The sequence below is a fragment of the Pleurodeles waltl genome, chromosome 3_1, assembly GCF_031143425.1.
Source record: "Pleurodeles waltl isolate 20211129_DDA chromosome 3_1, aPleWal1.hap1.20221129, whole genome shotgun sequence".
NCBI lineage: Eukaryota > Metazoa > Chordata > Amphibia > Caudata > Salamandridae > Pleurodeles > Pleurodeles waltl.
The window spans coordinates 313627468-313644502 of record NC_090440.1 but is presented as its reverse complement, the minus strand read 5'-3'; the positions used below and the strand labels follow the sequence as shown (position 1 = coordinate 313644502).

Below are 17035 nucleotides of genomic sequence, written 5' to 3'. Positions count from 1 at the left end.
CCTCAAGGGCCCGACGACTCCTGCACCAACTCCGGACCCGACACTGCGACGTCAGTGATGCTGCCCTCCGGAGCTCACCATGAGGATCACAACTCCTTCGAATCCAAGGTACTGTTTGCGGGTCTTCCCGACACCGTAGCTGGCCCACAACGCCGCAGCCGGCCTGAACTTTTGGTTTTGTTGATCACAACGCTGTGATAGCCCCAGGTGGAGCTATCGACTTCAAGGAACTGTAGTTTTGAGTAAATCTTGCATAATTCATATTTTTCGTACTGTATGTCGGATTCTTATCATATTTGGTCTTGTTTTATATAGATAAATATTGGCTATTTTTCTAAAACTGGTGTGGTGTCCTTTTGTAGTGTTTTCACTTATTACTGTGTGTTATGTGCAAATGCTTTACACATTGCTTCTGAGATAAGCCTGACTGCTCGTACCAAGCTACCAAGGGGGTGAGCAGGGGTATCTCCCTTATCCTGACTAGAGTGAGGGTCCCTACTTGGACAGGGTGCAAACCAACTGCCTTCTAGAGACCCCATTTCTAACACAACCCTTCATGGTAGCTCTAATGTAGTGGAAGGCTGTAGGGTCCCTACCATTCTTAGCTTTGAAAAAAGGCCCACTTCCGCTATTTGAGCTTGTGCTTCTTCCGTTGGTATGCTTTTTCGATGAACCATTCCACTGTCCCATCCATAGCTTCTGGGTCACCTAGTGTCTGTATCCCCCCACCTGCATCACTGTGTTGATATATTTGTTGTAGCACCTAGCTGGGCTGAGTGTGGGGGAATGTTCAACTAGTATAGACAAGTCTGCTCTGCCAGCTCCTACAATTCTCCTGGAAAAGGTGTCATTGCCTGGTGAGCCTCCAGTGCTAGCCTTATGAACCTGTCCATCTGAGAAAGAGAGAGTGCATCCGCCAGGGAGTTCTGTATGCCTGAAGCATGTCTCACCCTAATGTCAATGTTCTCCTCGAGCTGCAATCTAACCAAGCGCCTCATAAGCCTTAAGACATATGGGAATGTGGCTGTTCCCCTATCAATGGCCACTCCCTGGTTGTCAGACCAAATTGTGATTTAATATCCAGCATACTCTTTATACACACAGTTAGGCCTAACACTATGTGGAATAGCTTGAGAAAGGTGATGTTGGCCATACGCCGAGTTCGTGACATCTATCGGGCTACAGGCCTGTGCATAAGTCCTTCACCAGTACACCTATGGAACAATTTGTGCCTATGTGTTGACCTATACTTCTCCTGCTTCCCCTTGAAATAGTTAGTCTAAAAGGGCTGCTTGCCCTTCCCTGCCCAAGCCTTGACCTCCTCGACTACCATCATTTTATGGATGTATCCAGACACGTCCTCTACGTTCCACTCCATCTCCGGGTGTGCCTCCATTTTTTGCCTGAATCCCTTGTTATACTCAAGGCAAGCATCACCTGGAAATTGTCTATGCGCCTTGTGTATCTTGGACCCGTAAAGCCAATGGTCAGCTGTGCAGTGAGGGAATGTATCCACTATGACATGTCATTACCCTAAATGGGTCCAAACAGTTGTCAAAGTTCCATTCCTTTCTCACTCCCACCGGTCCTCTTCCTTCTTGTCACACAAGATGAGGTCTAGACCACAAGTTGTATTTCTAGGAGGGTGAATATGTCAATAAACTCTTTCTCTCCTTAACCACTAGGGGGATCAGGCTTGCTAACCATGTAGCCTTCATGATCACTGAGGGTTGTCCTAGTGAGGGTCTTGTATATGCCTCCAGTGCCTGACCAGCTGCTACCGGGCCTTTTGTTGTGGGTGCCCTACTAACCGCGACATTGCCCCTTGTTGCTGTGGGTGACACAGAACAGCCGTGCTCGCACATAATCGCTTGCCCTTCTGTCTCCCTCCCACCGGTAGGCCTTGCTCTGCTTACCTCCTCACTGCAGGAGCCTGTACTTGCACTGTACTACTGTTTTTGAATAGCATTCGTGAGAAAGCATTTTTTAACTATTATACTTATGTGCTCACCATCAGATGTCTTTTCTCTGTCCTTGCAGTTGGATCCTGCTGTCGCCTTGATGGCCGCAGCCCCAGATGGTTGCCCCGCTTGCCCGAGCCCCTTCTTGCTGCTGCCCTTAGGTACTTGCTGCCGACCCTCTGGCGCTTCTTTGGTCTCATCAATGTCTCCTCTTTGGTGTTTGCGTCTTCTGATTACTCCAGGGTGCTTGATGATCCCCCAGCCTGTTGTTCATTGGGACCTTCTTCCAACTCCTTTACAATCTTTTGGCGTAGCCAATGTGACCGGCCCTGGTCCGCCATGCTTAGATGTGCTGCCAAGTGCCATTAGGCTGCCCTCGCTGAATAGGGTCTGGGTCGTGCCACCTTGACAGGCTGTCCCCAGTCTCAAGTAGTATCGTGGGCAGGGTTGCGTTGCCTGTACTGGCTGTCCCCAGCTTTCTTAGTGTCCTCCTAATGACTTACCAGAACAACTTCCTCAATGGTGGTAGGCTGAAAATGTAAATCTCTACCTCAACTTGGCACAATGTATATCAGCTGCTCAGTCATTCACCTGCACTCCTCAACTAGACCTTGCAAGCAGATGTGGCAATTGCAAGTGGAAGCCACACTTCAGTGCTGTGATTTTACCCATTTAGCAGTAACTGTGTGAAAGTAATTATGAGCAGGTGAGGAATCGTGGCTAGGGTCCATAAACAAGTCAGTCAGCAAACTGAGGCTGAAGAGAACATGCACAAAAGCAAACCTGGATGAGGGTCTTACTCGGCAGTGCACCTGACTGCAACTGGTGTTGCGAATCCTTCCTGCCGTTTATTTGGTCCTATGTGAGAGACTTATTAACCTGACTCTTTGCCTAATAAGATACCAGGAATTGAACCTTCAACCTAGTGAATGGCAGTCCAAGAGTTTTACCAGTAGGTCAGAATCGGGCTACTTATGCTACTTGGGCACCCTCCCAAGAAGGGCCGGTAAAAGGGACTCAACTGCACGTGCAAAAAATCCAGAGCTGTCCCTTTAAAACAGCTCTCTTCTTGTGGGTCGGGCCATGATTTCTTTCTCGCCTGCAGTGCTCCTCTACTGCTACACACGCGCCTGCCTGCCGTGGGTGATGAGAGGTGCAAGATGTTAGGCTCACTGCAGGCTACAGACTTTCGGCGCTAGCTGTGCAGCGGTCCTCTGCAGCATCGGTTTCCCCGGTCACAGCAGTGTCCTTAGACTGCGATGGAGACCCTTGATAAACCCTTGTTCTTTGATGTGGCTGCCTGCCGGCCACATAACCAGTCAAACCGGTCCTTATGGGTCCAAGGTGGCCTTTATGGCGCCAGCCATCGATGACTACTATCAGGGCAGCCTCTTCAAATCACGTTGAAGCACAGACATTCAAAGTTGTGGATGACATCTTTGTGCTTGGAGGTAGTGCTTTTGCCGAAGATGGACTCTAAATTTTCTTTCCATGTGAAATGTTCCAGAATATTTGTTTGGACTAGGTCCGAAGGTACTAGGCTTTTCTAGGTTCATGAGTTATTCAAAGTGGTGCCTAGTGTCACATCAATATAAACATACTCACCACATGTAACTCGTTCCCCTTAAATGTGACACCCTGGTCAGAAATACAATAACAGAAGGTATTAGAGAGGGATTACCAGGATAGTCTGAAGAGAAGTCTATTCAAATTAGCTTTCAGGCATATTTTTTTTTAGCAGCAAAATATTTATGATTGGAATCTTAAGTTCCTGCCCCCTCTTACCTTTGTGGTGCAAGATAACTTCTCTCACATACACCACGGAACGAAGAGTCCCACTTTTAAGATGTTGAATCCTTCTGACCCTATCACACACCTCAGGCTGTTAGTATCTATTCCCGTCTGAACCTCTAGTCTTCTATCTTTGCACTAAAATAAATCTTCTACCCTTTCAAAGAAATGGTATTGTCATTCTTAAGTTCACGGCGGAGCTCACCCATCTGACTTACCCCTCATTAACTCGTCTTCCTTTCTTTGTTTTCCGATTTGTTTGAGTCAGCCAATAGATGCCTGACCAGAAACTCCCTGAATATAGAGAGAGGGAAATCTGAGGATGCAGACAACTTGCACATTACTGCTGAATGCGGAGGAGAAACAGGGAAAAGAAGCCTAGAGCATACACAATATGCCAATTACTCTACCCCTTCTTCCAGGCAGATCCACTCCCAACCGGCTTTGACCAAATTGTTCTCTTCACCGCCACAACACAACTATTCTTGCCCATGAATACTAAACAGCAAGACCAAATAACAGGGCAAACGTAGTCGAGAATCCAACACCGTTTCAAGCAGCGAAAATGTATGGACATGCCTCTATATTCTTATAGAGTCTATAACAAAGCAGCAGCCAAGCAACTTTGACTATATTGTGAACCCAATATATAATGCTCACTTTTAATTAATCTGAATAAACTTTATTGTTCACTGAAATTGTCTGTTCCTTCACATCTCTACCAAGTGTTCCCTTTTCCCTGAGATTTACCATGCCATATCATGGATGATCTGATAGTAGGGATACCTCTGCTGTTTTCCCACTTTTGCTGCAATGGCCTATGATAGTACTGGGAGTTTTTTTTTCCTTCAGCTCCTGTTTTGTACACAGGGCATTTTTTGGTCTGGAACATTTCTGCATCTATTTTTAACATTCTTGCTTCTGTAGCCACAAAGGACTTAAACCTGGAGGATGCTGGGTCTCTAATGACTTGAGGCTAGGTATTGCCAACAAATGCAGTCAATAATGGAGGTACTACCCTTCAGTGCAACAACTCCTTGCTCGCTTTTTTCAATTTCAGTGGCAGGCCTGTGGCAGGCATAAAAGCTTCTTACACAAGTAACTTTGCCAAACTAATCCAAATTTAGTCATATTGGTTTGAACTGCACCCAGAGCTAGATGTTGTAAGCACTATGGAATGTTCTTGGCTTCAGAAGCACAGGGTTTAATTAATAAGGTACCACATACAAGGTGCTGTTTCCATAGGGCTTAAAAGGACCCTCTAAGCCACATGTGCTTGAGTCAATGTTTTCTCTGCATAGGTCATCCTATAAAATGTTGAATTTAACCAGGCCCCTCTGTAAGAGAAGATATTTACCATTTTCAGCTTTTTGCTATTCTGCATACACTTTCATTTTGCCCTTTGGCATCACATTTCGCTCAACAAGACCATGGGTTTTGATGATTCAATTTGATTAGTTGTCAGCTATCCTGTTTAAGCAACCTTGAAGGCCCTTCAGTGTCCTTACACTGTCTTCAAATGATAATAAATGTCCTTACCAGGAAGATCGAATGGTCAGAACTAAGCAGCAAATGGACGTGTCTCATTTTCTCAAAAGCTCTGTAGTGAATCCTCAGGGCCTCTGGCAGGTCATTCACAGAAATTGTAAAAACAAAGGGCCCAGATGTCGTTGTGTCAACATCAAGAAACAACAGAGACGTTGGATTCTAACCAAAGAAGAGTCTGTATTAAATATCAAAATTGCTAGTTTAAAGACTGACAAAGTGGGGCAGGGTCACATCAACAAGCAACAATAACTTATATTGAAGTAAGTGCCATAGGAGGTAGCAGTTCAACTCATGGTAATGCAGTCATATGTTTGAGAATCAGAATTAGAGCTTGTTTTAAGCAAACTGCAACTTCTACCCTGCTCACACACCAAACTGATGAAACCTACGGCACAGGCAAAGTGAGCTGCATAAACAGAAGAATCAAACACCCAGCATCAGGTTGGCCACCTGCCTACCTGCCATTAACACTGCTAGATCTCGGTTTCTGTGTTCACTGGCAGGCTATTATCACAACCCTCAGATGTTACCATGTGTTTTAAAATGATATATTAGTATTTCTCTCCAAAACTCTTTAAGTCATCTCGCCAATAAGCTAGCCTAGTCTCACTTCTGGTTGTAATAATTAGCAGCTCACAAAACCTTTGGCTTGTAGAAAGCCTAGTTTTTCAAAAGCCTATCAGTCCCAACCACTCTGCACTACACTTCTATAAATAAAGAGGTTTATCAACACGGTGTTATCTTATTTACAATACACTTAAGGTAATTAGAAAGGCTTGCCTCCACAAAGGTTGTTACAAAATGAATCCCCAGATCACTCCCTGCTTTCAAATCTCCAGCACGTTTAAAAAACATTATCTGAATGGAGCAGTGTAGTTGTGGGAAAGCCCATCATGCTTCTCAACCAACGGGTACTTCAGCCTTAAAGAAGAGATGCATGGCAGAGCAGTTCCTCACCAAAACACTTATGCAGTGGAAGAAACTGGCTGCTCCATCCCAGGTGCAGGCAGTATCTCAGCACCCCGCTAAGCTGCCTCATAGTGATGGTCAGCATGTCCCCTGTGGAGCCTGCTGTGCAGTCCCTTGCCACCATTACCAGCATGAATGCTCAGTTACTTCCTAGCACGAAGATTTATTTGTATTGGGACTACAGGGCCCACTGAGCTCTCCACCCATCAACAATCTTATCATGTTGGGGATGAACATTGCACAGCAGCATGAAGGAGTGCAGTGGGAGACATGAATGCAAACTGCATCATCATTTAGCAGTTCAGCCGCTTAGGCTCTATGCCTTGTCCCATCCATTTTACTCTCATTCTCCTAATACTGTTCCTGAGCGCACTCCATTAACTACTTTCCATGGCAAATGGGTTATTGATGTTGTTCTGGTCCAATGCAACTTGAAACATTGGTACCTTCTAATCTCATTAGCCTAACTCCCTCTTAGGTGTCAGTGAATGAAAAATTCATCCTTTCTAGAACTGCAACTAACACTAACTGGAATGACAGTTGTTTTTGGACATCCCTGACCATGGACCGATTTGACTTGAGTAACTAAACAACTGTGAACTGCAGTGATTTGGGTAATTTACTCCTTCCTCCATCCCCTGAACTGCAATCCACTGTAACTTCAGTGAATCATTTCCCTTGCTCCCTCTCAACTGGCCCACAGTTGGTGCCACTACATCCCAGGGACTACAATCCACTCTTACCTGAACATATGTTACCTCAGAACAGGGCCCTACTGTAACATGTTTGTGGTACATTCATAATCAGAATAATGAACCACTACAATATAGTTGTGGTGCAGCAGAGAAATGGCTACTACTAGGTAGTGGATTTTCAGCTGTTGCAAAGTGGTTTGGAAAACCTAGGAAGTAGTATAACAGGAGGTATTAAGCAAGGACCCTCACTCTAGTCAGGGTAAAAGAGAATCACCTTCAGCTAACCCCCACTCACCTCCTTTGTAGCTTAGCACGAGCAGTAGGCTTAACTTCAGAGTGCTAGGTGTATCAACACACACAGTAACTTAATGAAAACACTACAAAATGACACGTCACAGGTTTAGACAAATAGAAAATATTTATCTAAACAAAACAAGACCAAAATGACAAAAATCCACAATACAGAAGTCAAGTTATCAATTCAAAAGTAAAAAGAGTCTTCATGTAGTTTTAAACACAACGCTAACGCTGTTAGCGTGAAAATTTACCTGGGTGCTTCAAAAATACCCCACACGGCGAGTGTGCGTCAAAAAGGGCTTGTGATGCGTCTATATCACTCACGAGCGAGACCTTGTGTCGTTTCTCCTTCAGTCGAGTCGCGTGCATTGTTTCTTTTCTCTGCAGGAGAGCGATGCGTCGATTCGAACCATGCTCTCGGGTCCAGGAAGGCCTTGCATTGTTTTTGCATGTCCAGCAATGTTGGCGTCAGAAATCCTGCCGCAATATTGTTCCAAAAACCACACAGCACAGGTTGCGATCTCACCGGTCTCCGTCAGTGACACTGCGCGTCATTTCTCCAGCCGCAGGTGTCGATCTTCCTGTCGCACTGCAGGCGAGCATCAATTTTCAGCCGCGAAGCCGGCGGCGTGTCGATTTTTCAGCAGCAGATTGGAGTTGAGTCGATCTTTTCCCCGCACGGCATTCAGTGCGTGCATTTCTCACTCTTGGACTGCCAGCTTCTCCTTTCAGGGTCCCAGGAACTGGATGGGCACCACTTGGCAGAGTAAGAGCCTCTGCAGAGGCTCCAGGTGCTGGCAGAGAGAAGTCTTTGCTGTCCCTGAGACTTCTAACAACAGAAGAAAGATCTAAATCAAGCCCTTGGAGAGTTCTTCACAAGAAGGAAGGCAACACAAAGTCCAGTCTTTGTCCTCTAGCACAGGCAAAAGCAGCAACTGCAGGAGGGATCCACTAAGCACAGTAACAGGCAGGGCAGCTCTTCTTCCTCAGCTCTTCAGCTCTTCTCCAGGCAGAGGTTCCTCTTGGTTTCCAGAAGTGTTCTAAAGTCTGTAGTTTTGAGTGCCCTTCTTATACCCATTTTTCCCTTTGAAGTAGGCTTACTTCAAAGCAAAGTCTCTCTTGTTTGTGAAATCCTGCCCTGGCCAGGCCCCAGACACACACCATGGGGCTGGAGACTGCATTGTGTGAGGGCAGGCACAGCCCTTTCAGGTGTGAGTGACGACGACTCCTCTCCCTCCTAGCACAGATGACTCATCAGGAAATGCAGACTACACCCCAGCTCCCTTTGTGTAACTGTCTAGTGAGAGGGGCAACCAGCTCAACTGTCAAACGGACCCAGACAGGAAATCCACAAACAGGCAGACTCACAGAAATGGTTTAAGCAAGAAAATGCTCACTTTCTAAACGTGGCATTTTCAAACACACAATCTTAAAATCAACTTTACTAAAAGATGTATTTTTAAAATGTGAACTCAGAGACACCAAACTCCATATATCTATCCCCTCCCAAAGGGAAACTACACTTTAATCATATTTAAAGGTAGCCCCCATGTTAACCTATGAAAGGGACAGGCCTTGAAACAGTGAAAAACGACTTTAGCAGTATTTCACTGTCAGGACATATAAAACACATTACTATATGTCCTACCTTAACCATACACTGCACCCTTCCCTTGGGGCTACCTAGGGCCTACCTTAGGGGTGTCTTACATGTAAAAAAAGGGAAGGTTTAAGCCTGGCAGGTGGGTACACTTGCCAAGTCGAATTTACAGTTTAAAACTGCACACACAGACACTGCAGTGGCAGGTCTGAGACATGATTACAGAGCTACTTAGGTGGGTGGCACAACCAGTGCTTCAGGCCCACTCGTAGCATTTGGTTTACAGGCCCTGGGCACCTCTAGTGCACTGTACTAGGAACTTACTAGTAAATCAAATATGCCAATCATGGATGAACCAATTACATACACATTTTGTAAAGGAGCACTTGCACTTTAGCACTGGTTAGCAGTGGTAAAGTTCCCAGAGTAACAAAAACTGCAAAACCAGAGCCCAGCACACATAAACAACCTGGGAAACAGAGGCAAAAAGTTAAGGGAGACCACACCAAGGATGAAAAGTCTAACATCTATTTATCCTGGTGGTATTTGGGTCTTTCAAGCAGAAAAAGGGAGAAGACTAGAGGAAACACAATTTGAGAATAGGATAAACATCTACTGCAGTGACATTAAACACTTAGAGAAGTCCAGACCTTTCCTGGATCAATCCCTGAGATTTTGATGTGTATCATTGATATGAGAGGTAACAGAAATCAGATTGTGATGGCTTGATTCACCATCAGAGGGGGGGAACTGGTGCAGCAGAGAAATGGCTGCCACTTTGACGTCACAATTTTGATCTACGTGTGACCATAACAACATTATAATGCATGAATTGATGCTGAACTAATGTAAAGTGGGCACTCGAAGTAAATAATGAAGTGCATTTACTATAGTGTTAAGGAAAGAAATATGTGTGGTATAACCATATTAATTAAAAAGTAATCACTGATTGTGATTTTATAACCATCCTTGTATTAACAGAGAGTGCTTATCTTTAAAACGATAATGATTTTCACAACGTGTCTATTAATGCTGTTGCCTAATGTTGAGAAATGTAGTTCTTCATCATATTAATTTACATTTATTGACAGTTTTATTTTGTTTATATGAACTGTAACATGAAGCTAAAATGTGAACGTAACTGACATCTTATAATGAAGAGTTGACATGCTTAAACTAATATGAATTACATGTGTAATTGAAATATTGTTTTAGTTAGCTTTATTAGGCCTCAGTTTCCTAAATGTGAGAGTTTTTTCCATTTCTGCTAACATGTCATCTCATTTCAGGTGGCTTTCACATGAAATGTTAGTTTAGAAGTAGAGGTGCTACTGTTTTACTCAGAGCCTGAGAAACTAACCTAGGAAGAGGTACTTGGATAGACCGAGAATGTTAAGACAGTCATGCAGCGGACAAAGGACAGTTATATTCTCAGGATGCTCTTCGGAATGAAGGAACATGTTGCAAAAGTTGCTGTGTAATGTGAGGAGATTGGACCACGTGGTTATCCGATCCTTGGTTGTTACCTATACAGTAATCATCATTTTAACTAGGACTTTCACTGATTGATTTTAGCTAGTAGCCAGTATACAGTAGTAAGAGGCAGGAGCAGATTCCTTGGACTTGGAGTAGACCTCTTTTCCCTGGCCCCGCATGTTTCCCAATGCTTGCTGAGAGCTGCTTAGACTTTTCCTGTCCCATTAGGAAGACTCTTGACTGAGCTTCTGAAATGCTTTCACCTTCCCTTTTTACTTACTTTTAACCTTCTTTAGTTAGCTTCTTTTTGCCCCAGATGTACCTTTTTCCAGGTTCTTTTAGTCTTGTTTTAACTTTTTAACTTGTGTCCTCATGTGCTGTAAGTATGGAGAATTCCCATGGGCTCTAGCTAGATTAGTTAGAAGACTTTATCTACACTAATGTGTAAATGGTTAGGGCAACGCTTATTTTCAGAACATCAAGTTTTGCTGTAGTTCTGCATAGCAATCATTGAATCTTTAGTTTGTCTTATGATCTAAATTTATTTCGGATGATTCAGTCATCCTATCTGTTTTTGAGAACTGTTTATCTTAACCTGAGTATTAATTTGTAATAAAACCCTTTAACTTTACTTTCGGTTTGTTTTTTCATTGTGTGGCCAAATTGGTCATACTGTAAATTAAATGTAGATTGATGTCATGTAATACTAGTTCCTCACCCCTTCTGGGGTGAAAAGATTTGTGCTCCTATACCCACTTAAACTACAACCTACTATTAGTTTAGTGACTAGTGCACATGAACCCCTAGAATTATACAATGTGCCCATAGAATTGTTCCTTATTAAAAGCAGATAGGGGCGTAGCTACCGTACCGTAGCTACCGGGGGCCATCACGGTGCCACAATTACTTAATGCTCCTTGTAAGCCTTCACAATCCTCCCTTGTTACAACTCCATAGGCCCATAACAGCTCCCTGCACTGTTGCTTGCATTTTAGGAGGATAAGTTGGCTTCCCATGATGGATCCCAAGAATGCTAGGTGGTGGTAGGTGCAATGACCGGACCAGGAGGAAACAGGCCGGACCCTAGATGTGTTCCTCCTTGGAAGGCAATTTTATGGGATGCTGCGTTGGCTTAGACCCATGCCATGGAGGAGCAGTGCCACAAAAGACAGACATGGTCCCAGTGAGACTGGCCAGCAGAACAAAATGCTGGACTAGTTGGGCTTGGGTCTGTAAACTGGCCCGCTGACAACAGAGTGGTGGTTCTCAGCAATGTATTGAGGTACCAGCCAGGCTGGTGAAACTCTAAGCTGCACTTGGGGGTTATGCTGGGCAACCATGCCAATGAGTGAGGCAGCACAAATGGTGAGGAGTTGCCATGCTACTGTGGTGTGCTCACTCTGCTTTGGTTGTGGTCCATGGAAGAGATGTATGGTTGGGGCCTAGGAGTGACTGCTTGTTTCTGAACGGACCCAGCTGTGAGGGAGATAGCTGGCCTGCAACACAATTATGTTGTGAGATAGTGAGGTTCCTGAAATTGTTGGGGTGCCCCCACTTGTTGCCTCACATTCCTTTTAATGGCAAAAGACAGTGGGGCATAGAGTAACCCTAATACTGCCTGAGAATGAAGTCTGCGAGGGAGAGGAGGACTCTCTCTTTCTCCTAAACAGAGTTACAGGATAGGAACCAGCATGATGAGCACCGCACTAGCCTGAAGAAAACAAGCTTCATATCTGGGCTGCCCAGTCCCATGGGGGACACTAAGAAATATCAAGAAAGATTCAGCCCACAAAGTCTCTGTGGTATCTCCAAGAGTGCTGCCAACATCCAAGATTTGGAAGAAGAGGTGGGGAACCTGCCACCATCTGGCCAGAGCACATCACTCAGGTGAACAGAACATTGCCAAAGGCTTGCTGTTGAAGCTATCTTGGAGAGGATGCACTCAAGCGCAAACCAGTAGTATCATTATGGGTCCACAATAGAGGCATGTTACTCACCATGGTAAAAAACAAGTCTGCGAAGATATCCCAGCAACCCAAAATCCAGATAAGCGCCATATCTACTGCTGCAGGGGAGGGAGCCGTGCTTTTGAAAGTGGAGGGCTCCAGGAGGGATCTGGGAGAGCCCGCCAAAACAATCAGTAGCTTGTAGGTTTCAGAGAAACTTTTGAGGGATTCAAACCTAAACGTTTCTTACACTACTGATTTAAATCCTAGATCCCAGAGGAAGCACGTTTCACATGTTTTGTGGTGAAATGCACCAAGAGAGCCTTATCTCAGAGACCCTTCTCTGGGAGCTCCCCCAAGCCTCGTTATATCCTGCATCTTGGACCCCATGGATACAGACATCATATTGCAAATATATTACACACACACACACACACACACACCCCAGGGTTCAGTCCAAGTTTGATATACATACATTTTACCTCTTAAATGAATACCATTCAATGCATTAAAAATTTAACCAACGCCACTATTTTCAAAATAATGCTTTTCTAATTTTTGAAGAAAATCAGTAAATAATCGAAGTGCAGATGGGACAGTGCTCATAGTGGTGCAAATGTTTTATATAAACAATAAAATCACACGAAGATCAAGGATTCTAAAGTCAGTCTTATCTATAGGATGATCAAAATCAGAATAATCCTAATGTAAATCTTAATCACGCAACATACTAGGTATAGTGTCAACATTTCGACCCAGTATTTTTCCTATGGGTCCCATCATGACTAGGCCATTTGTATTAACATTCTATAAAAGCAGAAAAGAATGTCATTTGTTACACATTACACATTATTAACAATGAGTCCTCAAACAAATTATTGGATATCACGTATCTCAAGAGATAAATCAGGTAGTGTAGTTACAAATATTCACTCGTTACACAGCTCAAACATGGTGTTCATAAAGAATGTTGAAACTTTAACAAAAAACACAACTTACCTTCAATACTTTCTTGATGCCATTAATAGAACAAGTCAGCAACGAACGCACTTTTTGATCATCATTCAGGTAGTCTGCATGGCGGACACACATAAACAAGATATATGCTGGCAATCCTGGGATGAGGTTGACTGCAACACCTCTTGGCTTTAATTCTAGGACAAAAATACAATTTTGACTTTAAATAAGGAACTGTTGTTAAAACCCCAAATTGTCCCCTGTGGGTCTACAACATATGAAGATATTCCCTCTGCCTTTAATAGTACATTAAAAATAATGAAACATAAAATGCACCACAAGGTGACAAATGTTATTTGGGCAGGGTGAGGGTTGACTGGCAGTGGGAAGGATCCATTGTTCACTGGTATTGGTACTTTGATATTATTTATAACCTCACTCTTTTCTTAGTGGCATACAAGGCACCAAGTTATTTTTGGCAGAACAGAAAAAATTCTGGAAAATCAACAGTGCAGAATCCATCCCATTTAAAGTCAATATCACCCTTTTTGTAGAAAGAAAATACAACAATAACCCAAGAATTCATACAATTTTGAATTGTTCATAGTTTGATTTCTATATTATTCAATCACATTTTGCTAAATATATGTATCATATTAAACAAACCTTTTCACCAGCCACATGATTGCAGACACAGCTGCTCAGTTTTCATTAGGTACACTTAAACATGAAGATCAAGCTTACTAATAATAACTATGTACTTAGTCTCTATGATGGAAGTCATTGGATCTAACTGAGCTTCAGTGTCAGAATGTTCACAGGATTCAAACCATTAAAGTCCCTTTTGTATGAAAAATTGCACTATCACCAACCAGAACAAAACTTCCCATTTTCCCCTTACTACCACTCCTTAACCCACATTGGAGTTTACTTGTTTTGAACATGAAAAGGAAAGAAAGGCAGACCCACGGTAGGGATATCCCCAGTATCACGCTTCCAAGACCTCACTTTGTATGAATGCTGCTATAGGAGTGTCCTCCGTAGACTAAATCAAAGGTGAGAACAGATGTATCCGTTAACATGCCCCCTTTTCTGTGGGCTGGAATCTTCAGTTGTCAGAAGGCTAGTGAGTGAGGCATAAGATAAGGGCAGAATCCGGACTAACCCTCCTTAGAAAATACTTAAAACAGTGCACTCACCCAGAGACTGGAGCAAGGAACTTTAGTCTTCAAGGTTGTAAATAGTGTGTTTATAGGATGCCATTAAGAGCTAACCTCAGCCGTTATTTCTGGATAAGGATTCTAGGGAGGACATCATCTTGCCATTTAATAATATGTGGTCCAGTTTTATCACCTATTTCAGTATGAAGTCCGTCCATACAGGTGCTTTACTCACAATACAGCTGTGTCTGCTTGCAATAGATAATGTGCTATGTACCATGCATGATGTGTGACCCACAAAACTGGGTGATAACGAACGAGTTTTAGTTTCTCCATTGATTTCAAAGTACCAATGCCCAACAGTGCATCGGTGATTAAGACCCAACTCATGTGTTTCAGTGCAGAGTGCATATAATAGTGAATGTTCTCCATTTGGAATACAAACCAGTAATATTCAGGATTTGGCAGTAGGAAACCTCTACATTCTGTGCTGACATGTAATTTGCTAATTCTCAGTCTTGGTTTCTTCCCTTCAAAGATAAACAGTTTGATAACTTGGGAAAGGTCCACAAGAATTGTTTTTAGTATCTCAAAAAGGATAATTGCAAAAGATGGTTAATTTGTAGCTTCACATTCATTTTTAACATCTTGCACCCTGCTCCATGACAATAGGTTCAAGGTTAACCTTCTCTCTATATCTAGCCTGATTTCGGACAGCAAGGGATGCAGGTTATCTTCCATTATGTTAGAGAGTCCTTGGTTGAGTAAAAATCCCAGATAGTTCAGGCTTTTTGTTTGCCATCTGATAGGGTGGGGTCCTACCGAAGCAACTATAGTAACCAGGATTAAAGGCAAAGATTCACATTTACCCCAGTTGATTCAGTATCTGGAAAAAGCTGACAAATCAGATTTGAGAGATAAGCTAAGGAAGTAACTGGAGTAGCTGGTCAAGAGGATGTCATCGGCATATAGTAATGCCTTCACCTCCCCTGCTGGAGTAGGTATTCTGAGGATCTTGGGGTGTTGTTGAATGGTATCTCAGAGGCAGCAGGACAATCACAAAAAGCAGGGGTGAGAGAGGGCACCCTTGCTTTGTTCCCCTAATTAATGGAGAAGGGTCCGGAGACATGTCAGTTGTAAGAAACTACTGGAGTGAGACCAGTGTATCACGGTTGCTAGGAATCTGTGGCCAACACCCATGACGTCCAAAACCTGAAAAGACAGTCATACTTCATCCTGTCAAAAGCTTTCTCTGCGTCCAGGGAAAGTACCATCCTCTCAACCATCTCATCTCAGGTTTGCAATAGCACTTGTGCCAATATTTGTAAGTGAGCTGCTGATGACCAGTGTGGGGTGAAAACTACCAGATACGGAGTGTATCAATAAGAGTAACAGGCCTCTAAGCCTATTGGCTAACAACTTAGCTAAGATCATCAAATCAACATTAATTAGTGAACTAGAGCAGTAGCTTGTGTAATATAATGGGTCTTTGTTAGGCTTGAGTATGACAGATATTCTGGCTTTATTAGCTTTGGTGAGAGGAGGTAACTGTCCAGAACTTCAATGAACATTTTGCACATGAGGGGAACCAATAGTTTTCTCTACTGATTTTATAGAATTCAGCTAGTAGCCCTCTATCCCTGGTTCTTTGGAGGCTGGTAGGTCATCTATAACCTGTCCTACCTCTTGCAAGTATAGACTCTGCAAATTAGGCTGTTGTCTCCAGAAAGAGTTTCTGTATGGGCAACCTGAGCAAATTAAGGATAAAGTTCTCCTCCACTTGTGTGGAGGTGAGACATTCGGATCTATATATTTTTTTGCAGGAAGAATGGAACATTGATATAATGTCAATAGGATGTGCCAGTAATTCTCTGGAATCGTTTCTAATTACCACAACTGTGTCTTGCTGCTCCATTTGATAAGCGAGTAGGCACCCTGCCCTCTCACCTCCTTCAAAAGGCCTCTGCTTTAGACTTAAGAGATCTTTCTGCATGTGAGGGGTAAATACTATTAAGTTGGGATTTCTTTCCGAGCATAATGTACGCAGAGAATGCATTTTAGTATAGCTCTTGTTGAGATGGGCTACCTGTGTTTCAGACTCTAGACCTCTCATTCATTTCCCTCTAAGACTTGCCTTCCCTGCTCCCCATAGCAAATGGGAGAGAAGATTACAGAATGGGTGTTCTCCTCAAGGTATGTGTGTATAAATGCTTGCACTTGACTTCCTTGGTCCTGTACCTCGTGGCATTAAACTGCCATTAATTTAACAGGGGTGTTGGGATTCTTACGGCCAGGCGAAGTCGCACTACTTCATGATCAGATGGCCATTCAGGGAAATATCTACGTCCTCCTTGTATGGAAGAAGGGTAGATGTTGTGAGGTAACAATCAATCCTAGAAGGTGTGCCATATGTGCAGGAAGTGAATGTAGAGTCACAGGTGGGGGGTGAGCCAGTCACCAGGGATGGGTCAGCGAGGGGTCGGATATTAAATAAGTAGGATTCTGCCAGTCTTTTTCAATAGTGGAGCACATGAAGGTCTGGCTTATCCATAACTGGGACCAAAACTAGGTTCCAGTTAGCTTCAAGATGCACTTTAGCTCTAGCAGGGCAAGGAGAATGTGATATACTGCTCTG

General features: G+C 43.5%; 1 protein-coding gene across 4 annotated transcripts in view; it reads right to left on the bottom strand.

Annotated features, from left to right (window-relative positions):
* The window catches only part of MYO5A (myosin VA), a 571522-nt gene that overhangs the window by 61850 nt on the left and 492637 nt on the right, over positions 1-17035 (bottom strand). For all 4 annotated transcript variants that reach the window (XM_069222454.1, XM_069222456.1, XM_069222457.1 and 1 more), the window contains one exon: positions 13283-13437. In XM_069222454.1, coding sequence (XP_069078555.1) covers positions 13283-13437 — 155 coding nt within the window. The remainder of the gene's footprint in view (positions 1-13282; positions 13438-17035) is intronic.